The 27,959-nt window shown below is 38.0% G+C and overlaps 1 protein-coding gene across 4 annotated transcripts in view; it reads left to right on the forward strand.

Annotated features, from left to right (window-relative positions):
- The window catches only part of TMEM144 (transmembrane protein 144), a 53,653-nt gene that overhangs the window by 17,934 nt on the left and 7,760 nt on the right, over positions 1-27,959 (forward strand). For all 4 annotated transcript variants that reach the window (NM_001279788.1, XM_009448440.5, XM_016950992.4 and 1 more), the window contains 6 exon segments: positions 13,314-13,395; positions 15,849-15,916; positions 17,935-18,053; positions 20,713-20,832; positions 21,931-22,028; positions 24,761-24,814. In NM_001279788.1, the coding sequence (NP_001266717.1) occupies positions 13,314-13,395; positions 15,849-15,916; positions 17,935-18,053; positions 20,713-20,832; positions 21,931-22,028; positions 24,761-24,814 (541 nt within the window).

Genomic DNA, 27,959 nt, shown 5'->3' on the forward strand with positions numbered 1-27,959 from the left:
ACTCTGAGAGCCTGGAAAATCATTTAACTGCTCTTAAGCTTAGTTTTATCATCTATACTATGTAGAAAATCATAACACATAGCTTATCAATGAGAATCATATATTTTGCAAACTAAAACATGCTATTCAAAAAAAGCATTCTGCTGGCTTCCTGATGCCCCTGGAGTAGCCACTGATTCTCTCTTCTAGGTACTACTCACTTCCTATCTCACCTAGTTTCCACTTCCCTGTCTCCTCACTCACTCTTCTCAACCTAGCTAGACAGCTCCTCTTTCACCTGTGAGAACACATACTCTTTTGAATGCCCATGTTTGGTTGCATCTGTGTCTAGCTGTATGCACTCTATGAATAAGGGTGAAAATGACTTTGAATCTCTGTATGGCAGTGTTCAGTCCATAAAACTTAACAGGAACTGGGTCACCTTAAATTCAGTCTTCTTTCCCCTCTGGATTCCATTTATATTCCCTGTCAGTTCTTCACATAATGGATAGTACTGCCTAGAAAGATTTTAGTACTTTTTTATTCTTCAGGGAAAGAACAGTATATTTGCCTTCCTTCAGCAATGATGGCTTTTCCCCAGGCACATTCAGGAACAATCTCTTTGTCATTGAAATGTTGCCTTAGAGAGTAGTCCCAGGCCAATTGGAGAAAAAGATAACATAAATTATTCTAAAATAGCAGATTCCTGACTTTTTTTGGTTAGAGGCAATTTTATGTATTTTGTATAATTCACACAGAATTCTAGCTCTGAATAGCTCTCTCAAAAACAATTTCTTTACACACCAAAATTGTAACATAGGATGGCTTAGTTTTGACTTAATGACAATTGAAGGCCAGTTTACCCAGTCTATCAGGCATTGTTTTCCTCCATATTTCTTCTTTATTTAGAAAAAGTACATTCTCTAAAATTGCAAATCAATTATTCATGTTCTACCACTTCCACCTATGTGGCCATGGGCAAATAACTTCAGTTCTCCAAGCTTTGGTTTCTTCATTTGTAGAGGGATAATAATAGCACCAACCTCATAAAGTATTTTGAGGGTTAAATGAAATAAAATATGTTTAGTGCTTCATATAGTGCTAATTACATGATTAATGCTCTACATATTAGTTGCCATTACAATTATTTTATTAATAACATTTATGTTCAATTACTGTTTCCCTGTTGGGTATTTGTTGCCCAACTTTATGTTACAGTAGGCAGTGCACCTGAGGAACCCTGTAGCTCAATTTGAACTTGGTCTGTAGCAGGGAAATTCAAGAACTCTTCCCGTAGTGCATCTAGGCTCCCTTCTATGTTTCTCTGCTAAGAGGAATTTCTGGAATATGTCATTTCATTATTTTAACTCAGTTAAATCAGTTTGTTCTGAAGGGTATTCACTGAATAAACTTGGAGCTTCATGGTCCATGTTTCATGCACTTGAAATAGGGTTGCATTCGTTTAGGATATTGCTTTTCTTTTTAAAATTAAAATTATTGCTTCTATCCTCTGTATAGTCTAATTTTTAAAGGTTGGTTAATTTCTAGTCTTACATTTTCTTTATATGATATACAAAGTGTCTATCAGTCTGTATACAAAACCTCTCCAGGTATTTTAAACAGGAGAGGATTTAACACAGGAAATTGTTTGCAAGACCCAGTTGAGCAAAAGAAGGAAGGTTGTGTCACCCATAACCCTGAAGCCCACACAATACTGCTGAATTGCCTCTGCCTGACCGACTGCTCCTGCTGAAACTACTGGAGGCACCACCAAAACATAATGTCTTCTCCTATTTTCTCAAATGATGCAAGTGCCTCCCCCTGGCAGAACCTAGCTGCCAATAAAGTTTGGGAAATGTAATTTTCAGTCTTCCATGCTCCATGGTTCAGGAGAGAGTATGTAAGGGTGAGAGCAGAGCTGACACCAAGAAACAATATTCAGAACACTCTGTTAAACATTTGCTTTCTTGAAGATCCAGGAGCCAGAGGTCTATAACAAGACCGATGTCCTTTTCAATTCAAATAATAATATGATTTGGATTATCTTTAAGGACATGCTCTCCCTTCTTTTGTCTTCTCATTTAACGTGCCTTCCCTGGAGGGTTATGTTTACTCCACAGCTTCATCTATTATTTTACCTTGTGAGGAAACCCAAATCATGGTTTCTAGCTGTCACCTTTCCTCAAGCCACAGCCCTTATTTCTAACTATGGACCAAACTACACATCTCTACACATACTCCACAGGTACCTCCTTTCAGTCTTTTCTGAGATAACACACAGAAGGGAATGATGCTGATCAGCACTTTGCCAACACTAAACCATTTGTTCCTTTCTCTTTGCCTTCAACATTTCCCAATCAGAATTACTTTTCTTACTGGACCCTTCCCTGCAAACTGGTTCCTCTTCCTGAGTTCTCTCTCTCCATAGAAGGCCACAGTCATTCAAATTCAAAACCTGTCATCTCTATTTTTTTCCCTTTATATGCTATGTCTATTCCTGTAAAAAAAATTTTGAATGTTTCACAAGTTCTTCCTCTGCTTTCCCTCGGTCCCATCCTACCTACCCACTTGTATACATGTGATTGTAAAAAATCTCACATCTAGTTTCCCTGGTTCCATTCTTCCCTTTTGCCAGTATAGATAGTTGATATCTGCCCTACATCAGGGCATGTCATTGTCCTGTTTAAAAACCTTTGAATGTTCCCCACTGAATTCAGAATAAACTTGTCTCCTTAATCTGGCTTGTCCCTTACAGTACATCTATTCAGCCAGTGTTTCTACACATGTTTCACCTTTCTCCCTGTATTGTGCATTCATTGACCCAGGATTACACCACACTCCAGACATCTCCCTCAGCCTTGAAAGCCTTTTCCTCAGCCTCCTTGGCCATCATTTAATATCATTTGAGATTGTTCCATCCCATGTGATGTTTTCTTGATTTTCTTCTCTCTAGTTAGACTCTTCCCCTAAATTACCAAAACTTTTTATGCTTCTTCCATTATTGAAACTATCAGAGTCTACTTTGTATTACTTACACAGTCCTCTTTATTCCTGAACTATGATTTCCTGAAGGACAAGGCCCATTATTTTCTATATACACCATTCCTCCCACCATCACCATCAAACTTTCATATATAGTGTTTTACACATAATTGATGCTTAGTAAATGTTTGTTGACTTCAGTTGTCAGCGTAACTGCACGTGCACACACACAATTTTTACTAAGTGTGTGATGTACGGGATTGCAAATCTAGGGAAGCTGGAAAGCTTGAAAATGTAAAGAAGAATCATTGGGTAAAACATCAAGTTTCCTTTTAAATTACCTATGCCTTTGACGGCATTCATAGACTTTATCATGGAACTTTGTATTTGATGTACTGCACCAAGTTATTTTAAGTCTGTAGCCCAAAACACCTTGTGATTTATTTGGTTTTATGTTCATATACATAAAATAAATTTGATCACCTTCTCCTTACTTACTGCCACCCACTCCCTTGATCTAACTGACTGGGACTCTTCTTTCTGATTTACCTATTCTTATGACTAGCATTAGTTGCACAGGCTCAAAATCATTGTGTAGTCCTAATTTCTTTTTCATGCTCAGCACCCCGTCACCTATCCATTTGGTAATTAAGGCCTTCTCTTTACTAACATGTTTTCAGATTTTATTTTGTGCCAGAAGTACACTGAGAATTGTGTATGCATTCTCATTTGATTTTCATCACAGCTCTGTGATGAGTGTATATCCCCATTTTTTAGATGAAAACTGTCAAGTCTCAGGGAGTGATTTGTTGGAGGGTTGTACACCTGTTTGAAGTAAAACAATCAAGAGCCTTATCTATAGTGTCCTTTTATTTATTTATTCTTTTTTTTTTTTTTACTTTAAGTTCCAGGATACATGGGCAGAACGTGCAGGATTGTTACATAGGTACATGTGTACCATGGTGGTTTGCTGCACCTATTGACCCATCCTTTAAGTTCTCTCCCCTTGCCCACCACCCCCCAACAGGCCGTGGTGTGTGTTGTTCCCCTCCCTGTGTCCACGTATTCTCACTGTTTAACTCCAACTTATGAGTGAGAACATGCAGTGTTTGGTTTTCTGTTCCTATGTTAGTTTGCTGAGGATGATGGCTTCCAGCCTTATCCATGTCTCTGCAAAGGACATGACCTCATTCCTCTTTATGGCTGCAAAGTATTCCATGGTGTATATGTACCACACTTTCTTTATCCAGTCTATCATTGATGGGCATTTGGGTTGGTTTCATGACTTTGCTATTGTAAATAGTGCTGCAATAAGCATACGTGTGCATGTGTCTTTATAATAGAATTATTTATATTCCTTTGGGTATATACCCAGTAATGGGATTGCTGGGTCAAATGGTATTTCTGGTTCTAGATCCTTGAGGAATCACCATACTGTCTTCCACAATGGTTGAACTAATTTATATTCCACCAACAGTGTAAAAGCATTCCTATTTCTCCACAGCTTCGCCAGCATCTATTGTTTCTCTTTTTTTTAATAATCGCCATTCTGACTGGCCTGAGATGGTATCTCACTGTGGTTTTGATTTGCATTTCTCTAATGATCAGTGATGTTGAGCTTTTTTCATGTTTGTTGGTCATGCAGATGTCTTCTTTGGGGAAGTGTCTGTTCATATCCTTTGCCCACTTTTTGATGGAGTTGTTTGTTTTCCTCTTGTAAATTTGTTTTAAGTTCCTTGTAAATTCTGGATATTAAACCTTTGTCAGACAGGCAGATTGCAAAAAGTTTCTCCCATTCTGTAGGTTGCCTGTTCACTCTGATGATAGTTTCTTTTGCTGTGCAGAAGCTCTTTAGTTTAATTAGATCTCACTTATGAGATCTTTAATCTTATTTTAAAAACTGTGGTCATGGGAGGCTCAGATGAGTCATAAAACACATCAGGTTGGTCATTTCCTGGGCTACATACCTTGTATAGAATAACATTATACAAATAAGTTTTTTTAGAGTTCTCGTACACTTATAATAACCGTAAAATAATAGGACCGTAGCAACCTTTCATCCTACCTCAGTGACTTGATGTATACACTGGGAACAGCCTTCGGTCTGAGGAAGGTCAGTTGAAGTCCTTACTATACAAGTCCAAATTTTAAGGAAAATGAGTTCTGCGATGAGTTTCCTCATGCTTCGGCCATGCGTGGACCAGTCAGCTTCTGGGTGTGACTGGAGCAGGGCTTGTCGTCTTCTTCAGAGTCACTTTGCAGGGGTTGGCGAAGCTGCTCTCATCCACGTACAGCTCCCAGTCTACTGATGTTTAAGGGTGGTCTCAGAGGTTGGACCTATTAGAATAAACTGAGTCTAATACCTCTACACAGTTATGTTCAACTGGGCTCTCTAATACCGAGAGCAAGGTGGCAGGGTTAGGGTGTTGTAAACTTCAATGGTTATGCGGGGATTTTCACAGAGCAAGCTTTGATATCTAGTTAGTCTAGCATTCATTGGCTAATAATGTCCTTTGGTATTTATTAAAGTCACCACAGCATGGGGGGACTTTATGTTTAGGTTTTGCCTAAGAGTTAGCTTATCTGCTTCTTGTGCTAACAGGGCCATTGCTGCTAGCGCCCTTAGACATGGGGGCCAGCCTTTGGAAACCCTGTCTAGTTGTTTTTTTTAGAGATAGGCCACTGGCCCTTGGCCAGGGCCCTACAGTCTGGGTTAAAACTCCAACTGCCATTTTTTTTCTGACACATAGGGTGTAAAGGGTTTTGTCAGCTCAGTTAGCCCCAGGGCTGGGGCTGACATGAGTTTTTCTTTTAACTCATGAAAAGCTTGTTGCTGTTGGTTGTAATAGATGTAGTTTATCTAAACTACATTTTTATTAACTGTCACCCACTAAAATATTGACTTAAATCCTGTAGCTATTTGATTTTAAGCTTTAAATTGATCTGGTATTCCTTGTGGGGCCCCAATTGCATTTAAATAGATGTGAGAGTTGAAAGACCTATAAGGGGCTTCTCTCACTTTACGATGTCTTATTTTTTTCTCCTTCTGGTTGATGAAATGCCAGGGTGAAAGGGATAGCCAAATGGACTAAAGCACAAGTGCCATGCTAGTTATTCGGCAGAGTGCCCATTAAAGGTCCACGACAATACCACCACACATCCATTCAGGGATAAACAAGGGCTGACTGATTGATAAGCTCTTGAAAATTCTTAAACTCATCACATCCTTTCAGGTCTCTAAGGAATGCTGCTTCCTCCCTGTCGTGAGAGACAGGAAGTGAATTTAGTGTTGGGAGACGGAAGCTGGATGGCCCTCGGGGGCTGACCCGCAGGGTGCCGGACTTCGGGATATAGCAGAGAGAGCTTGGCATGACTTATTACTCCAGGCTATAGAATCCTGGAAAAGAGCTACCATGCAGCCTATGCCTGGTCGACTGGAGGACCACCTTAGTGGAGCGGGGGACAATCTGGGCCTCTGGCCTGCCATGTGCACAAGCATAACTATTGCTTTTGTTTAACGTGCAGATGGAATATTTGATCCATTTTAACCAGGCATTTGCATCTTGGTATCCTGTCTTAATTGCTAAAGTTTGTTTTAAGTCTTTAACTTCTATGATCCTCTAGTAAAATGAATGTATGATTTTTATACCAGATAAGCTAAATTTTACCTTTATATTAGTGTGTTATTAATGTTAAACTTAATTTTAATAAAATCTTGTAGACATATTTATCCAATTTTTAATGTTTGAGCATAAGGTAAGATTTTATAGACTCTTTTTAATCTTTTATAATTTTTGCTAAAGAGCAGGTTGGTGATTTAGGAAAAGCCTGCTATGCTTTTATTTTAATGGCCAGTTTACAGAAAAACTGGATGATACCTCTTTAACTTTAGCCAATGTTTACACACGGAATTTTCTTTCTAATTAACATTTTAAAACTTGATTAAACCTTTAAAACAAAATATACATATTTTTAACCTTCTAATGTAGGTAAAAATTTATATTTTTATGCCTTCTTATAATTCTTTTATCAAAAGTATATTTTATTTTCTTTATATACCTTGCACATAAACTGTTTTGTTTTGTTTTTGTTTTTGTTTTATATTCAGGAGGCCTAGCTACTTTTAAATTATACAACATTTCTTGCATAAATTCTTTTTTATAACATTTTTATAACATTTTTTCTCTTTCACAACTTTCGCCGACAATTCTTTGACATGCTTTAACTTTCTGACTTATTACAAATATTTTTTTCTTTAAACAACCAGTTAATTTATTTCAGGGCAAGAATTTACCATATAATACTCTTTTTACATAAATCCCGCCCCCCCTTTTTTTCTTTTCTTTTTCTTTTGAAGATGATAACTATTCTTTCTAAAGCGAACTTCTTTTATGTCTGTGGGCTAGGCTGTCTAAGGCCACAAGAATAGAAGTTAGTATAATACATGTTACACTGTTAACTTTTAGCAAACTTTACTTTTGTTGAAAACCTTGTAAGTTTGGGATTTTAATTATCCTTTGCTATTAATAAGACCCTTGTTTTGTCCAAATTAACTTAGAATTGGTATAGATGGTTTTTTTTTTTTTTTTCCTAACAGAATAGCCTCATACCTTAAGATTTTTGAGTTAGTAAGCTGCTTTTTTGCTTTTTTGATTTAGGATACTTCTGAACTGAACTAATGAGGTGTGCTCATGATGAGGTTTCCTCTAAAAGTTATTTTTGTTTTATTTTTTTTCTGTTAACAAAGCAGTTGCCACTACAGACTGAATGCATTTGGGCCATCCACGGGTTACTGGGTTAAGGATTTTTGATAGGAAGGCCTCAGTGCTTTCAGGATACGCCATTGTTTACACTGACAATGAAGTGGTATTGGAGCATTATAGGGTTACAGAGAATACTTTCAATTATCAATTACAGGTTTTAAATTTACTTTGGCTTTTAAAGGAATAAGGTACACTGTTTTTTTTCTTAACTACTTATATATATATCTCTCTTTCTCTCTTTCTTTAACTCTTTGACTTTGTCTCTCTCTGACTTTCCTTTTGCCTCTGTCTCTTCCTCTCTCTCTTCTCGCTTATTCTGCAGTTCTCTCAACCACTGTGGAGAGCTCTAAAACCAGCTCTCCAAGCGTCTATGTATAGAACCAGTAACCAAACGTCTATGTACAGAAACTGGTCTGGGTGCCCTGGCTTTACAGGTTACCTTGGGCCATACCCTTGAAACAAGGCACCTGTCCAGGCTTCTTTCTGATGGCCAACTTACCTTCAATGCTGGCCGGTCTACTTTACACAAAGTTTTAAGTTTTCCTGGTGTTATAGTACTCCATAGTCTCCTTTAAATCCTTTCTTGAAATTTTTCAATGTATTTCCTAGTAGGGTCAGCTTATCTGTGCCTGACCCATGCTTCTTCGAGGCAAAACACCATGCTCACACCACACGCACACCACAAAGCAAAGAACGGGTAAAAAGGCACACACACACTTTTGCAGTTTACACCAAACCAAAATCAAAACCAAAATCAGAGTATCCAGAAATCCAAGCCAGGTCAAAACCAAAACCAAAGTATCAAGCAATCCAAGTCAAGTCAAAAAGAAAAACCAAAGTGCCAGTACAGGCACACCGTGGGTGATCAGGCCACGCTTCCACTCAAATGGAGTAGGCAAGTTCCCAAGACCAGTCCTGTCAAGTAATCAAACCAAGTCAAAACCAAAACCAAAATCAAAGTGCCGATAAAGGCATGCCATGGGTGATCAGGCCACGCTTCCACTCAAATGGAGTGGGCAAGTTCCCAAGACTGGTGCTGTCAAGCAATTCAAACCAAGTCAAAACCAAAACCAAAACTAAACCAAAGTGCCGATAAGGGCACGCCATGGGTGATCAGGCCACACTTCCACTCAAATGGATGGAGTAGGCAAGTTACAAAGACTAGTCTTACCAAGTTTCAGATGTCTGGACTCCAAGTACCAGTTCCTTCCCAGTATTCAGCCACTGTGTTGATCCTCCACAGGGGCCTGCCACATACTGCTCTGGTGAGGCATCCCACCGGGGCAAATGCCTACCCGGGAGCGCTCTCAGGATCCATGTCGCTTGGGCTGGTCGGAGTCCCTCGCGGGGATGTTCCACAGGGCAGGCTTAAGCCGCCTAAGGAGCTGCATTGACCATCTGCCAATCACCTCGCTTCCCGGTCAGGGAACCAAGAAATGTAGCAGGAGGAGCCACAGACAAAACTCCTCAGACATGGAGTTAAAGAAGGAAGTGGTTTATTCGGCCAGGAGCATCGGGCAAGACTCCTGTCTTAAGAGCCAAGCTCCCCAAGTGAGCAATTCCTGTCCCTTTTAAGGGCTCACAACTCTAAAGGGGTCCGCGTGAGAGGGTCGTGATGGATTGAGCAAGCAGGGGGTAGTTGACTGGGGGCTGCATGCACCGGTAATCAGAACGAAACAGAACAGGACAGGGATTTTTACAGAGCCTTTCCATACAATGTCTGGAATCTATAGATAACATAACCGGTTAGGCCATTGGTCGATCTTTAACTACCAGGCTTAGGTCAGGCAAGCCCAGGCCTGGTTTCAGGTCTGGTTCCTTGGTTTCGGGTCTGGTTCCTAGGCGCCGGGCTACCTGCCTTTAGTTTCGCTTCTCTTCCCTTTTCTGAGTATAAAACAATATGAAAAGGTCTGTCTCTCTTCTCTCAAGGTCACTCTTCTGTAGGGCTGCTGTGGTTTGCTGGGGGTACACTTCAGGGCCTATTCATCTGGTTTGCTCCCGCGCTTAGAGATGTCACTCAAGGAGGCTGAAGAACAGCAAAGATGGATGCCTTCTTCTTCATCTGGGATCTCGGACCCCAAGAGGCACCAACCTGATGCCAGTAGGATCATTCCTGCACAGGGTGCCTGACAACCCCTGTTAGAGGATCTCACCCAGTTGGGTGGCATGGGGAACAGGACCCATTTAAGGCAGCACTTTGACTGTCCCTTTTGGAGGGGGTGAGCTTCGCTGGGGGGAAAACCATTTATCTGGTCTATCCAGATTCCTCAGAACTACTGGAGGAAAGGCTAACTCTGCTGGTCTGCAGAGACTATGGCCAACCCTCCCACTAAGGGAGGCCCAGGGAGGCTAGGGTTCTGTCCCTGAGACTCAGGCTAGAGTTGTTGGAGTTCCTGCAGGGAGGCCCCGCCCAGTGAGAAAGGATGGGTCAGGGTCAGGCCTGAAGAGGTGCTCTGGCCACATTCTGCCACAGACAGTGTGTTGGGCTTTAGGGAACACTTCTTGGGGATCAAGCTCTCCAGCCTCCCTGGCTCTGGCAGTGGAAAAGCATGGCCTGGAGCTATAGAGCTGGATGCTACCCTTCCCTCACCCAGGGAGCTTAGCGTGTTAGATGGTAATGAGTCCCAGTGCTGGCTGCTGCCCCTTCCCCAAGGAGCTCAGATGGCTTAGGCAGCAGGCAGCTACAGCTGTGGTACTGGTCACCCCTCCCTTCGGGAGCTCAGCAGGCTGAGGCAGATTCCAGCGGAGAGGCTGTTGAGAATCTGCATGGCTCTAGTGTTGGGACCCTAGGCCCCAGTGGCGTAGGTTTGCAAGTGGGATCTTCCAATCTGTAGGTTGCAAGTTCTGTGGAAAAAGCATGGTTTCCCCAGCTGGGTAGCATGCTCACTCACCAATTCCCTTGGCTGGGGTGTGGGGGTCCTGCAGCCCTGTGTGGCTCTCAGGTGGGCCACTATACCACACTGCTTTTCCTTCCTGACCGTTATTACGTCAGCCACCTAGTCAGTTCTGATGAGAGAATCTGGATACCTTGGTTGCCAGTGAAGGAGTCACACACTAATTATCATTCTTTTTGATGTGAGCCTCTGATTGCTGCTGTTGCTAGTTGGCCATCTTGGTCCCACCCATCCTATCTGTAGCTTTCAAGTATTTTCTAACATATCATTCTGTATTGTTTATTAGAAAAACACACAGGTCTATACAGAGTAGAGGATTTTTGTTGTATAATTTTGAGAACAAAATGCCAATTGATGTCTAATATTAACCTTACAAATATATATATATATATGCACACACAGAAATACATATTTACACAAATATGTGTGTGTAAATATATATATAATATATATAAAACACACATATATGTAACTCATATATATTAGGCTTTATGCATTCAATTTTACTACATGTTAAATATCTTGAGGACCCTGAAGGAGATATAAGATGTGGTTTCTACTGTAGGGGTGGAAAGGTGTGATAACTTTCTTCCCTATCATAAGGGTCATGGCTGACACTCCTATAATAAAAGACAGGTTGACAAGACAAAAACATAACAAATTTAATCAAAGTTCTGCATGACATGGGAACCTGAAGACCCAAAGACCTAGGGAAAAAACATCTGTTTTTCTGCTTAGATTTGAAGATTTGACAGCCATGTAGAAATGTAATTACACAAAGGGTATGATCTAATGGTAATAGACTGAGGGGAGAAACATAGCAAAACCCGCCTGTTCGGATTCTTCTTGGTCTCTTTGTATAGTATTTCTTCTTCTTTGATATACAGCAGGACCCCTCTGGAATGAGGGTCTTATGATCTAGACAAGGTAGGTCAGAGAATTTCTTTATAGCCAGCTCCTACACAGAACGTGGAGGGTTGGGGGTTGTTGGAGTAACTGATCTAGGTTTCATGGCTGGTGTTGAGGAAGAGGGATTCTAGTGTCCATAACTCATCTTGGAGAAGAGGAATTCTAATTTCTGTGGCCTGCTTTGTGGGAGAAAGGTGAGTGGAAGCCATCAAGGCATGAGGAAATCAAAGAGAGACTTTCCTTCTGAGGCTGCTTCTGAGGCCTTCCAATCTCCTATAGTTCAAAGTACTCAGCACGCCGAAGTGCCGTAATTTGGGGTATCATTTTCTGACCCCAACATTGGCTTCTATTGAATTAGAAAATCTTTAGAGAAAAAAAGATTACATTGTGGCAAATGGTCTAGATTGTGTGGTAACTATTCTTAGTGTTGTGGGGATTCAAAGAGGAAGATTCAGTGAGGACTGGCCCAAGGGGAAGTTTTTTTTAAAACCACATTCAACACTTCAACTCTTCTTTAGTTTGGACAGGACAAAGAGTATCTAGGGTGTCCAGCTAGGGAAGAAAGAGAAGCAAGTGCAAGTCGCTGTGAAAAATTGGGGAGGGGGGTTGGTAGACAGCTTGGAGCAGGGAGTGGTCAGGCATAGAAGCCAATACGAGGATTTATGTTGAGATAGGTTGGATGGAACATAATGCAGAGAGCCATAAAAATCAAAAAGGAAAGTTAAATCTCATATGGAAAGGAATATGAAACTATTCATGTTTTAAAGCAAGTAAGAGATTGAACAAAGAAACCTAACTAGAGCATTTTAATTTTTACACAAAAGACAGCATATGATAGACACTGTTCTGTACCTAGCTACCTACCCTATTTCAGTGTCATATATGCTTTGAAAGCTTCTTATTTTGTTTGAAATGTTGAACCATGCAAATGTATTTTAAAAGTATTTCAAAAGAGATGTTAAAAGTATCCCAACGTTGTTCATTTTCTCAAGTTAATTTAATCTTTTGACACATTTTAACAAATTTGCCTGGCTTAAAAGCCAAGAGTAAGTGAGGCATTTGTTGCAAAGATACAGGACATCAATAGTGTATTATGAGAGAGATGTTAAAGGGAAAAATGTCACTAGACTTAAATGTATGTTTTTATCTCTTAAACTATATCCTGGAGATCTTCCCATATCAGAGCATAGAGATCATCATTATTCCATTTTTACAGCTGCATAGTATTCCATTGCATGACCATGTAGGCCACCTCACCTGAGTTTGAGTGTACCTGTGTGAGTGGGCCTCCGGCAGGATTGGTAAGGTCAGAAGTGGACACACCGGTGGCCTCAGTAGATCACCCCAGATTCTCCTCTGTGTGAGTTATACAGTTCTGCACTTCTATCAGCGGTATCTGAGAGTATCTGTCCCCTAGCGTTTGTCCAACTGAGGATGTTCAACTTTTGAAGTTGGTCAATATAATAGCTAAGAAATATTATTTCAATGTAGTTTTCATTTGTGTTTCTTTTACAATGTGATTTCAAAGTTAAGGGAAAGATCTGATGTAGAAGGAAAGCTTATGAGTTTAGCCTTTAGCCTGTTGTAATTAAGGAAAATGAGAAACATCTAAGAGAATAGGAGTTCTGGCAAAACGGCAGGACCACTGAAGGGGCAGTGAAATGAAAGTAATCATTGTATCATTAGGATCCGATTATTTAAGGTGTGTGTTTTTTTCTTAAAAATCAAGCAGCTTGATATAAACCAGTATTATGATAAATATCACTAAAATTTATTTTCCTTACAGTGCTTTCATATTTTTGTTCATCAAAAGTGAAATACCAAATAACACGTGTTCCATGGATACCACTCCATTAATAACAGAGCATGTGAGTATAGTATGAGAGACAACTTGATTTGAAACATAAAATTAAGATAAATGGATAATACATAAATTTTAAACACAGATGAAAAAGTGGTGTTTGCTCATCACTCCTGGCTATGTAAAATATCTTAGCTTATTTATTATGGGTAGGTCTATGTAGCAATCAATCAATATTTCCGCAGTTGAGCTTCTCAGCAAGCACACGGGTTTATTTATTTTGATTAACAGATCTCTACTAGGTGATATATATATAACCCCATTTTTGTAATGATTTAAAGATTCCTACAATAGAGGAACCCTAAATACTGTAGAGGAATGTGAAAATAACTTTAGAAAGGCAGAGGAAGGAGGTTTTGAAGTTGGTCCAGGGGAGAATAGACCATAGGAGGCCAAGAAAGGTAAGTGAAGTCCTATGAGAATAGGAACTGGTATCCCATTCTACCCGAAGTGAAAAACAGAAAATATGATAGGAGTCACTGTTTTGATCTTGAAGAATCTAAATCAGTCTGGAATAGTAAATCTGAATGAAATAGGAGCAACTTTTAAAAGGGACCTGATAAAGCGCAAGTGTCAGTAGCTACATATACAAAAGTGACTTCAGGGCAAAGCCTCATTGTCATGAACCCAGGCCCTAATCCTTCTCATCTCAAGAAATCTCTCCTGTCTGCCCTGGGCCAGTGCTATCCAGCTGCCCTCTGAATCCAGCGCTCCTCACCCCCAGTGGGGTATTGCCCCTTGGCAGGGTGCTTATTTACCCCTTACTTCAAAATTAATCTTTTCTCCTTTCCTTCTTCCCCTATCAAAACTTTTATCAACTAAAACGTTAGTTAAATTGACACTAAAGTTGAATAGTAATTAGCTTAAGTGTAAAGAGAAGAGGTTTATTAATCCATAGGCATCTCTAATCAGGGAAATGTTTCAGGGAGAAGGGAGGAGTTGGCTTTGGGAAAGGGTTCCTTGCCTGCTTCAGGGATCCAGACACCTCCTGCCCAACCATCCTCCAAAACAATGGAACAAAATAATAAAATAAATGCAGCTTGGTAAAAGATACACAGTAGGCTAACTGCCTGAGATTTTTCTAGGCAATAAGTTTAAAGATCCATAAACAGCATGATTGATGGGTACAGAACCATGCATCATGAGCTCCTTATGATGAAAGAAACCGTTATTGCCAAAGGAAAACTTGACTTAGCACATGACAAAGAATTCAAATCTACTTTCTTGTCTCTTACAAAAATAATAGGATTATAACATCAAGAACACTTCAGTTGGCCAGGCGTGATGGCTCATGCCCGTAATCCCAGCACTGTGGGAGGTCAAGGTGGGCAGATCACCTGAAGTCAGGAGTTCAAGACCAGCCTGTCCAACATGGTGAAACGCTATCTCTACTAAGAATACAAAAAAAAAAAAAAAATGAGCTGGGTGTGGTGGCACACACCTGTAATCCCAGCTACTTGGGAGGCTGAGGCAGGAGAATCACTTGAACCTGGGAGGAGGAGGTTGCAGTGAATCAAGATCACACCACTGCACTCCAGCCTGGGCAACAAGAATGAAACTCCATCTCAAAAAAGAAAACCAAAAAAACACTTCGGCTATAGTATTATAATATACCCCCCTTATCCACAGGGGATATGTTCCAAGACACCCAAGGAATGCCTGAAACCACAGATAGTACCAAACCTATATATAGTATGTCTTTGTATCTGATCACTAAGACAGCTACTAAGTGACTTGGGGGCAGGCAGTGTATACGATATGAATAGGCTGGACATAGGGATCATTCACATTCCAGGTGAGATGGAGAAGGACGATGCAGGGTTTCATCACACTATTCAGAACAGTGTGAAATTGAAAACTTATGAATTATTCATTTCCAGAATTTTTCATTTAATATCTTTGGACTACTGTTGACAGTGGGTAACTTAAACCACAGAAAGTGAAAGTACAGATAAGGGAGGGGTACTGTAATTCCATAGTAGAAATATGAATTTGCTCATAATTTTTCCTGACTTAGAATATCAGCCTAATATTGAAACATGGCTTGGAATGTTTTATTAATTTAGTAAAAAAAAACAAATCAGTATAAGAAATGCTCATTGATCTTAAGCATTCCATAGGAGGAGAGTCTAATTTCCTTACAGATTATGCAGACCATTAAAATATGCAAATGAAACATGAGATAATAAGTTTTATTAGTTTTTATAGGTGTATCACAATAGCCACATATTAAATGTGAGAATTTGAAATGGAAGACTTGCCAACTGCCAAGTCATCCTAAATGAAAGAGGAAACAATTAGAAACAGTTGAGTTTAGAGATATCAGAATGCATAGGTGACATGTTTATTATATTTTAAAACATGTTTGAAAGAGAAGAGAAAAGCACTAGAAATATTGTCACCAGTGTGATTATCAATTGAATGTTCTTTTGTTTTAATTTGGGCCAATGTTTTCAATAGGTGATCAACACAACCCAAGACCCCTGTTCCTGGGTGGATAAACTTTCTACAGTACACCACCGCATAGTGTAAGGAGAGGTTACTTCTTTGCTCTATTACTCTGTTTCATATTTGGTTAAAGCAGGGATTACCAGCATGAAGTAATGTTCATCTGAGTTCAAGAAGAAAATAGTAATGCAAGCTTTGACTTCTATCTCCATGCGGCGAGGTTTTTTTGTCCCCAGCTGAATTTTAGGTACAGATGCCCTTGAGCTCAACTGCTTTGAGTAATTACTAAATCATTGCATTTATCTCCAAATGATAAGTAGATAATAAAAGCAACCTAATTTTGCATGACTTGTGTAGCTAAAGTAAAAGAGGTAGTAATGTGACCAACCTGCTCTCAGCAGTCATAGTCAGATTAGGCAATAAACTTGTCTAGCACTGCACCACCCAGGATGCCCACCCTGCTCTGGGAATCCCCACACTCCTGTGTTTAGACAGTTATATAATTCCAGACATTCATTGTCAAATATAGTGGAACATTCTGTGTCCGTGTGGGTCCTACTCCCTCTATCTCCATAAGAACTCAGAGAGTTGGGCTCAACATCAGCCCCTCTACTTTAGGGTGTTTTTTTTGTGGTTGTTCTGTTTTTTGGACTTCCAAATAAGTATGAAAATACACACTAGTATATAGTTTGCATTTTACATTTGATGGCTGCTTTAAACTTCATGTGGTGACACCTTTTGACTCAAGAATATAAAGCCTTCTTTTTGATAGTGTATATGCTATGTTTACGGGGGAAAGAGCAGCACCTGACACATAGTAGATACTCAATAAATATTTGAATAATTTGAATGAATGAAAGAATAACAAACAACATTTGGAAGAAATAAATATGTTGCTGGTTTTGCGTCAGAATAAAACCAACCTTTGAAACAAAAAATTTTTTCAAAATTTTTTTCACAAAGCCTCCCCTTCATTAAGATATTTTTAAAGAAAAATATGTTAGTTGTCTTGTAATTAGCTAGGCTTAGTCTATTAGTCTTGTCTGCGTTTGGGACGCTCCACGGCTATGAAGTCCAGACCTCACGTGACACAGGGATTTCCAGGATGAGTAGAACATGTTGCCAAGGTGGTCTTGTGAATTTCTACAGGCTCATGTTACTTATAGTACTATTTAAATTGACTGATTTAATTTTTAAGCTTTGGAGGGAATTGTTTTTGCCTACAACTGTTTTCTGTTTGGAAGGGTTTTTTGTGTGATTTTTTTGTTTTTTTTAGAGACAAGGTCTCACTCTGTCGCCTGGGCTGGAGTGCAGTGGCAAAGTGCTGGGATTATAGGCGAAAGCCACCACGCCTGGCCTGTTTTCTGTTTTCTGTCATTGTCCTTTGTGTTAACTTCAAGGAACTGTTCCAAAATATGAATCACCTCCCCCTACAATCATTGGAAATGCTTGCTTCATGCAGATATGGCCCAAGTCTGGGGAGTCCGCCTGACTCCAGTGCTGAAAATGAAACATTTTCTTTTTTATAAAAAGGAATGTTTTGTCTGAAATACCCAGATTATTTAATTAAATCAGCACTTCTTCTTGACCATGGCATTGTCAACTAAGGCATAGGCAAGTTTGTGGATTTCAATAGTTGTTTTCAACAAAAATGCATTTAGTACTTAGTCTGTCCTAGTTCTGTGCTGGATAGCATGGCCTGTTAAAATTTTTAAAAAATCATAAAGCATGGTGTCAGTATATAGATATCTCAATTTAATTAGAGTGCCAAGTTTATTTATGTAGACTGTACAATATAACTGTAGCAATATTCTCATCTATGTAATGACAACTTATAATTATAATCCATTTTAATTTCTATAAATCATGTACTTCTAAAATTAGACACTGGTGGACTGAAGCTGTCCTCCTAGTCCTGATGCCACTTTAATACTGCAGGGTATTTCTGTGACTTCCGCCAGTCACAGAGCTTGAGATAAATGGATGGTTTTTGCTTGTTTGTGATTTGCCTTTTGAAGCATGTTTATGATTCCATTTGTGCGTTTGTCAGAAATACTGCTTTGAGCCAAGATTAATAGTGATTTATTTGTTTTGTAAGGGGCTGCAGTCTTGCAGTGATATCTGGAGTACTCTATGGATCTACATTTGTGCCAATCATCTACATCAAGGACCACAGCAAAAGAAATGATAGTATATATGCAGGGGCAAGCCAATATGGTGAGAATAAAAAGTTATCTTACTTTATTAATATCTACTTTTTATGAATATAAAAAGAATTGTGATAATAGTAAATATTGATGGGTCGATTCGATCTTTCTTTGTCCTTGTAAGTGGCGAATTAGAAAGGCATTGAACACCAAAAATAATAAAGGATTGAGTATTTTCATATGATCTTTAACATACAAATGCAACCAACTTTAGTCAGGACTCTTTTCAACTACTTGGATCTCAACACATGGTTTCTGACTTTCCAGTAAGATTTGGAAATTATTTTCCAGTTAGATGATCTCTGGGAAAATATATATACTTCTGTTCTTTTAAAAAGGCTAAAGTGTAGTACATAGTACTTTAAAATGAGGTAAAGGTTAATGTATAGCCTACTTGGTCAGAGGATATTATTTTTAAAGTACAGAGTCATGCACTGGAAGGCCCAATGTAATGCTTCCTGTTAATATCTCAGTTTCCATTGACAGAATTAATCTCCCAAGAGTAAACTCAATACTATATGCAATAGCCTTGTACAGGTTCAAAAGGAGATGAAAGTGTTTACTTTGGGGATCTACTAATTATGTTGAAGCATGGCTTACAACCATGAAATGATAAGAGAATAAGATCATTCATAAAATAAAGTTCTAAATCAGATGGCACAGAAAATTAATGTGACCTCTGTTCAGATAAAGGAGAATTTGGAGGGCAAAAGTCATGAGGGAAAGATTGTTAAAGAAGTTGAGATTTGAACTCAACTTTAACAGAATGGATAGACTGAGTAGATGCCATAATTTCCATCTTCCTTTTTATAGTTAGCCCCATGTATATTACTCAAACCTTTTACTGACTTCTTTCTTTTGTTAAAATTTTATACAAATACTTTTTTGCATTTTTACAAAAAGATAGAAATTAATAAAAATAGAATAACATAGAATAAATTAAAACAAGGTCTCACTAAAGAAAGAAAAACAAGAGTGGGTATATAAAAGGAACCAGAAACGAATCTAAAAACTTTATACTACATTTGTATACTTGCTAGAAAGGAGGCATAAATTTGGCTCTTAGAGTCCTTGTAGGCACAAGAGAAATCAGATCAGTCTCATGATTCAATGAGCACAAGATAAAAACAACTAATTGTTCAGGAGCACAGATGTTCTTGGTACAGGGACATAATAAACAGTGTCCTCACCAATCTCCACACAAAGAGAACAATGGCTTCTTAGGGATCTTGCTTGTGACAACTCTGAATGTAATGTGATGGGAACACTTTATCCCAGTTTATTCAAAAATAATTAGGGGGGATTATTTTTATTTCATTTATTTAAAAACACATATGTAATATGTGCTCTGTCCTAAGTATTTTACAAATACTCAGTTAATTCTCATAGCAACTAATACCCTTTCTTTGTTTTACAATTGAGAAAATTAAGACAGAGACGTGAGATGATTTGTCCAAGTCCCAAAGTTAGTGAGTATTGAAATGAGGATTTGCACCCAGGTGGTCCATGCTTTTAATCACTGTATTTTGCTTTCTTTTGTGGTGGTCCATATACAGATGTATTGCCCTTACATGATCCAGAAATAGGATTTAAGACTTAGAGCAACAGACAAACTCTCTGCCAAACTTTTATTCCTAAACATGGCCACTCATCTTTGTCAAAATTTTAGGGGACAGAAACATTGAGTCCAACATGGCTTTCCCAGCCAAGAACCTGTAGTGCACCCATCTGTGTGGCCACAGTCCCATCTGCTTAAACAGTCAGTGGAGTTGGGATTTTTCCGAGATTGGGCCACCATCATGTGATATTAACTCCCCCATGTACTTCGTTTTATAATCAACAATTGAATAAAGCCCTCTCTGGATTAACTTCCTGAACAGCCTTCTGTACAGCTGTCATCTGCAACAGAGATGCTGGTCTCCAGATTGATCAATGGATCCTATAAAATTAGCACCCCCAATTTTTTTCATTCACATTCTCACTGTGGTCAACCTGAGGATTTGCTATAATTGCTATTGTCATTAGTAAAATTAGGCCTGAGTGCCTATTTTTAAAAGGGAGGTATTAACATCATAGTTACATAATTCATTGTTTCTTATTTAGCTTTACCAGATGATCATAAAAACTAGCCTTTAGTTTTGATTATAGTAACTAATTTACTACTTAATGTATCTAGATTTTAAATATATTAATTAAAATTCTATATGAACAGCATGTAGAAAACTAGGATGATTAAATATAATTAATGGTTTTTTTTTTTTTTTTTTTTTTTTTGAGACAGAGTCTGGCTCTGTCGCCCAGGCTGGAGTGCAGTGGCATGATCTCTGCTCACTTCAAGCTCCGCCTCCCAGGTTCACACCATTCTCCTGCCTCAGCCTCCCAGGTAGCTGGGACTGCAGGCGCCTGCCACCACACCTGGCTAATTTTTTGTATTTTTAGTAAAGGCAGGGTTTCACCGCGTTAGCCAGGACAGTCTCGATCTCCTGACCTCGTGATCCACCCGGCTTCGCCTCCCAAAGTGCTAGGATTACAGGTGTGAGCCACTGCACTCTGCCTAATTAATGGTTTATTTGCCTTTAAGGTTAATTCTGGTAAGTTTATTTTCAGAAATCTAAATATATCTGGAATGATTAAAATGGTGTTTGAGAGTTTTTAATCTCTATTTTCAGATTTAGACTATGTTTTTGCGCACTTCAGTGGCATCTTTCTTACAAGTACTGTCTACTTTCTGGCCTACTGCATAGCCATGAAAAATAGTCCTAAACTATATCCTGAAGCAGTCCTACCAGGTAAGAATATGTACTACAGATCTTCTTACTATATGAAAGTGTCATCTACAACTCATTTAACTTGAATAAGTTTCTTCTGGAAACAAAGCCATCCTCTGTGTGTATATGTGGTGTGTGTGTGTGTGTTGTGTGTGTGTGTGTGTGTGCATGTTCATTCCCCCTAATTACTTTTGCCCAGTTCACCACCAAATATGAAGTATTTTAAATCCTTGAAACTGAATATGAAATGTTGGCCATTATTACAGAACCTAAAACTTAAACAATAAATCTACTAATAAGATATTTTCCTGTGCCAAACATCTTCTGTATTGATCATCATTCTTTACTATTTCTTTTTCACTATCTAAAGGTTCACATATCAACAAATAGGAATATGCAGTAACTTGGGAAAACAGTTTCTACAAAATGTAAGAAGAGATCGTGATGACTTCAAAAAAGACATATGTTAAACATACATGCTTTTGGACTTCATTCATTAGGCATTGATCTTTCTTAAAAATCTCATTTAGGAGTTTATTATGATTCAATTTGGAATGTAGGTCCACAAGTAAAATTTTTTAAAGGCAAAAATAAAGCATAAGTCAGAGACTTGTTCTGAATGCCTAACAGATTTATGCTAAAGAATGCCACCGTGTAGAAAATGCTAGAATACTGAATGCCTAGCTAAAGTACTGTGAAAGTTTTAGCTGGTATTTTTACTTAAATACTACAGGTGTTTTTTTTTTTCTTAGCCGTAGCATCACTCTGATCCACTTTATTAATATCTATGGTTTATGGTAAATGGTATTTGCAGAGAATGTTCCGGTTCAGTATGTCCCCTAGTCCCCTTTTCATCACCCAGTCTCTACCTCTTTTACTACTATGGGTACTTTAATGTTGATAATGTGAAAGCATTGATCACTCTACCCATAGCAGGCAAGAGTAGAGAAATTACTTGGCTCTAAAATAACAATAAAACACAGCTCAAAATTCCATGTTGGCCAACAACATTGATTGGAATGCATTTATATGTGCACTTTGATATTCCTGTTGTAGCTCAGTGTGAGTTCTTCAGGAGAGGAACATGGTCTGCAAATGTGCGTTGTCTTTGTATTTCAGGATTCCTGTCAGGAGTACTTTGGGCTATAGCTACCTGCTGTTGGTTCATAGCAAATCACTCTCTGAGTGCTGTGGTCAGTTTTCCAATAATCACTGCTGTAAGTAGCTGAACTGTTTTTCCTAATTTTCATTTTATAAATGTAAACCCAATTTTTCTGAAGCACTCTTAGGGCATCGCTAAAGACTGTCATGGAGTTTGATTTTTTAGGAATACAATTAATGGATTCAGATAGATAAACTGACCCTCTTGAATCTTCATGTGCTTGATTGCTAAGGAACATTTCTCACCTCATTTTAGCAGGGCTGTTACTCCTTAATCTTTAATATCCTTGCAGTTTTTGGTTTGATTGGTTTATCTAATGTAATTTTAGCGACATTGTAATTTGCTATTGATAACTATTATTCTCTCCTTATATAAAAGTTTATAAATATGGGACCTCTTAAAGGGAACATTGAAAAACAAATAAACAATATCCTTCACAAAACTTTTATAGTAAACAGACAGTTGGTTTTTCTACCATTGTTTCTTGTTTTGAGTTAGAATAAAGACTGAGGACAAAATGAAAGCCTAATTCAAAGGAAATAAACCACTGAAGTAGGTGAGTGTGGGCAGAGGATCAGTGAAAGTGGTCACTGTGGCTTTTGGCGACCTGCCCATCACAGAGATTATTCTTGAAAAACTGTAATGGAAGCAGAGCCTTCTCACTCACCAGGCGTAACTTTCTTACCTTGTGTGCTTGGTGCTTGTTATCTGGGAAGGACAGGTATTTGGAGTTGGTGAGGGAGTAGGTCCCTATTGCTACCAGGCCCTTGCTTGGTTTTATTTTAGTCACTTTATCCAAGGACAACCTTATCTACACACAGAAAAGATTTAGTCCCTACCCTCAACAATCTTACATTCTTCATTATTTTATTTTTTTGGTAGGGCTAGATTTTTAAAACTTTTTTAAACTTAAAATGTCAAACGAACCTATCACCTAGTTTCAACAATTATGAATATGGTCAATCAATTTTATCAGAATACATTTTAAATATCCCAGCAGTGCTGTTCTTCTCAGGTATACATATTCCCATAGTTATATATCCAGTGGTAACTAGACTGAGTTCCTTGAAAGTAGTATCCACTTTGTTTATTAGCAAATAACATTCCATTAAAAAGCTAAAAAAAAGAAAGAAAGAAAGAAAGAAAGAAAGAAAGAAAGAAAGAAAGAAAGAAAGAAAGAAAGAAAGAAGTCACCTAGCAGGGGCTGTTACCTCTGCTCCATGTCTTCCTTGATAATTCTAAACGGAATCAGCTTAATCTAAGATAGGAGCGAGTTCACTTTGTTTTCAAAGGCTGATTTACACCTAACTTACATTCGTTCACAAAAGGAAAATATACAATCCAAATTACCAAAACTGTTGTATCTCCTATGAAGATGTCCTTCCTATTTGGCTCTCCTTGGCCTGAATCAAAGAGTCAGTACATACTTTGACCTATGCTTGCATTACTTTTACCAAAGCACCCTTCCTATAACCACACTACCCACGATAACTCTTAGGCCATGCCTAAACTCATATTTAGAAAACAATCAGACAAGAATCTTCAAAGGTCAATGATACCTTGTGGTATTGTCCTGTACTATGTTCTCTGAAGGGAAATGGATTTTCAGATTAAAAATTCTTGAGTGATTAGCATAACATTAATATGGTATCCTCTGTTCTATTGTTTCCTCTCATTCTGTTGAAAGTCAGTGTGGGTTGCCTAAAAGAGCCATATGCTTCTTGTTTGATTTGGATTTTGAGGCTTAGGAACTTACATCATTGATAAAAGGCAGTTCCTTTGACCTATTTCTCTGGCTCTTTTGATGTTGACTTTCCAGATACTGATAAACAGAGAGGAGTGTATTTTTTCTGTTTCACTTACATACCAAGAGTGGAATCAAACTTCATTGACTCAGTCCTTTTGACAGTTGGAGTAGTGGTAGGGGAAAAACATTTTGGAATCTATTTGAAACTCTTCCAGAGTTTCTCGGAGTTTGAAGAGCAATCATAAAAATGCTGATACAATACACCTTCTCCACAAAGACCACACTTAGCCCGCATACCAATTTTCTTCCTTCTCAGCTAAGAAGAATTACCACCAAACTTGAATAGCTTAAAGTTTATAAATTGCAGAACCATTCCTTTTTTTCACCTGTTTCTTCTCATTTCCTCTGTCCTGTATTATTTCATTCTTTTCTTTGTCTCCTGCCCAGAAACCCCTATTGTTTTTCCTTACACGTTTATTTTAATCTTCCCATAAACCTTTTTTTAGCATTCATTGGTGTTTAATGTTAGCCAGACTTGATTGTTCTGTAGTAATATCAGTTAAAAAAATTTTTAAAGCACGAGCTACTTCCACATGTACATTATTTGTTAGGCCAAAAAGAATATGCCAAAATTTCTTCAGTTACAAGATTGTCTCATGCCAAAGAAAGTTAGAAGCTTGTGCACACTTTTTCTTATTAATCCCATTTCTAGTATCCTAAGGAACTAGGCCAATGGAAAAAATAAGCTATGTGCTTATAAAAATAATTTATGTCAAATATATTAAAGTATTATGTGGCACAAAATATTATAGCATCATCAAAATAATAAAAATGAAGACCATGAGGAAAAGAAAATGAAAAAAAGTCTTCATTTTTTTACTTAATATCACCTAAAGTTTAGCTTAGTGTGGAGTTAGGGTTGATATTATGGGTAGTTTTCCCTGAAAATATGTTTATACTGTCTCTAACTTACTATATTTATATAGAATCTAGTCATAGGTAAATATCCAATTTAATTAAAATTTATATTTTTATTTAAGGGTCCAGGATTTATAGCTGCAATGTGGGGTGTCTTCATGTTTAAGGAAATAAAGGTATGTACAAGAAAGGGCAGACTTAGAAAATGGGAATGGGGTAGGCCGGGCGTGGTGGCTCACGCTTGTCCTGGCACTTTGGGAGGCCGAGGCAGGTGGATCATGAGGTTAGGAGTTCAAGACCAGCCTGGCCAAGATGGTGAAACCCCGTCTCTACTAAAAATACAAAAAATTAGCTGGGTGTGGTGGTGTGCACCTATAATCCCAGCTACTTGGGAGGCTGAGGCAGAGAATTGCTTGAACCTGGGAGGCGGAGGTTGCAGTGAGCCAAGATCACGCCACTGCCCTCCAGTCTGGGCAACAGAGCGAGACTGCATCTCAAAAAAGAAAAGAAAATGGGAATGCATCCAGGTGAGTAAAGTATTTAATATGTTTGTGTTATTTTCTGAAAACTGCCTGTGGCGCCTAGGTCCAGGGCCAACAACCCATGAATGGATTTGACAGATAAAATGTTCAGAATGTGATAATACCTAATTAGGAAAGAAAATACTAGAGCTATGATAATTATAATGTAACACCGTGTCTCTCTCCACCCCATCTCCAATGGAAAAATGCTGTCGTTGACTTAAATTTCCCTGAAGTGATTTTAAATAACCCAATGAAATATGAGAGAGGGAAATTTGTTTAAAATATGATAAACAAGATGAAAGATTTTTTTTTTTATCCTAAAGGTTAAAGTATCCCCTGAGGTAAATCGTCTTTGGGAATAGATGTTTATATTGGTTCCTATGTCTCCCAAAGACCTCCATGTCAAACCAGCAATTTTGTAGGAAAACAGCATGGTAACAGGAGGCTATTGCCATTTCCTTTTCAAATGTAAATGATGGGAATTTAAAATTGCATTCATCAAATAGTTCTAGTAAGAGAGTGTGTGTGTGTGTGTGTGTGTGTGTTTTCTTTAAAAATCACTTTGCCAAGCATGGTGGCATGCATCTATAGTCCCAGCTACTCAGGAGGCTGAGGCAGCAGCATCACTTGAGCCCAGGAGTTTGATGTCAGCCTGGGCAATAACAACGACAACAAAAGGTATAGTCTCAAGAGTCCAACTGGGTTCAAATCCTGGCTCTGTCACATACTAGCTTGTGTGACCTTGGCCAAGTTTCTTAACCTCTCTGTGTGTATAGTCCTTATCTGAAAATGGGGATAACCAACCAAGAGAGCTGAGAGAATATGAGTAAAGTGCTAAAAACACTACCAAGAACACAATAAATGCTCAGTTAATTTTGGGGGTGAGGGTCATATAACCTAGCCCAAACTGTCGATAGCAAAATAAAACAAGTTAGGAGCAGTGGCTCACACCTGTAATCCCAGCACTTGAGGGAGGATTGCTTGAGCCCAGGAGTTTGAGACCAGCCTAGGCAACACAGCAAAACCCCTATCTCTACAAAAACAGTTTAAAAATTAGCCAGGTGTGGTGAGGAACACTTGTAGTCACAGCCACTCAGAAGGCTAAGGAGGGAGGATTGCTTGGGTTCAGGAGGTCAAGGCTGCAGCAAGCCATGATCATACCACTACAGTCCAATCTGGACAGCTGAGTGAAACCCTGTCTCCTCAAAAAAGAAAAAGAAAAAGAAAGAAAGAATAAGAAAACTCACAAAATCAGAGAACTTCTCCCCTTCTAGCCAGGCATGGTGGCATCTACCTGTAGTCCAACTATGCCGGAGGATCACTTGAGCCTAGGAGTTCAAGTCTAGCCTGGGCAACATAGTAAGACCCTGTCTCCCTAACAATTTAAAGATTTTAAAATGTTTAATCTTTTTTTAAAAAATTGCTTTGGAACTTTTCCCAGTTACCTTTACTTGTAGAAAAAGTCTTCAGTTGAGGAATATATGCAAATACTCTTTTATAAGAATTTTTATTAAAGACAATATTGATCCAAAGACCCCTCCCCCATCAAGTCATCATAGACTTGTCTTAATATGCAGTTGTAGTAGCAAATAATTCCTGGTTCTAAGGAGACTGATGTTGCTAATCTCTAAGAACCATAAAGTGAATGTACTTCTACCTGATCTTTAAAATGATTATTCAATTTTAGATTTAAAACATCATTTCAATCATTGTAAATGAAATACTTTGATTTAAAATCCATTATTTGATAATACAAGTAACATTCTCAGATTTAAAAAATAATAAACTTGTTTCAAAAATATGTGGACTATGATCAGAATTTTTATTTTTTTTAAATACACAAGAACAACTTGAAACATTTATAAACCTCTAAGTTACTTTCGTGAACATTTCTCATTTATTGTAGTTGGAGTTCCTTTCTACAAAAAGTAACTCTATGCCCAAAATATGTTGTAAATCTCTCTGCATATATTTCATCTACCTCACAAAAAAAGATTTATTTATATTAAAGAATTGGTTATTATCTCATGTAAGATGCTGAAGCCTTAGAAAATTACAAATTAGTGATCATAGTTTATTAGTAATTATAGGTATGAAGAAGTACAAACCAAGTATAGATTTATATTAAAGCATTTGAAAATTATTTTGGTCCTGACTGCAATAATAATACTGAATTGAAAATCCTCTTAACTACATATAAGAACCCTGTTCAAAGAGAATCCCTAACCAAAAAGCCTAGTATTAATTCTTTAGAGTCCTTTATTTAAAGGAGTACTGAAAAACAGTGAGGAATGTTTTGTTTTGTTTTTGGTAAAGACATCTTTAAAAAGACACATCAGACTGAATAGAAAAGTAACTTTTAAGATTAATATACTATGACCCAATAGGGTTTAATTCAGGAATGCAAGGATCGTTCATAATACGTAAATTAATTAATCTCATTTACTCTACCATATCAAATATGAAAAGGACGTGATAATACTATACTAACCTCTTAATAAGCTAGAAATAAAAGGAAGCTTTAGTGGTACAGTATGTCTATCAAAACAAAATAGCAATTATATACCTGAGTTTCATGAAACATAAGAGTTCTCTGTATATTGGAAGTCAAGGATTTCTCCATACTATTATACGATATTTCCTATAGATCTAGCTAGTTTGGAAACACCAGAATAAGAAATGAAATGAATAAATATAGGAAAAGAAATGAGAAAATTATAATTTGCAGATTACATTTTTTAAAAATGTATGCATTGTGATTTCAATTTATTGGTGACAAAAATTAAAAATTAAAATA

Source organism: Pan troglodytes, chromosome 3 (assembly GCF_028858775.2).
Source record: "Pan troglodytes isolate AG18354 chromosome 3, NHGRI_mPanTro3-v2.0_pri, whole genome shotgun sequence".
Lineage (NCBI taxonomy): Eukaryota > Metazoa > Chordata > Mammalia > Primates > Hominidae > Pan > Pan troglodytes.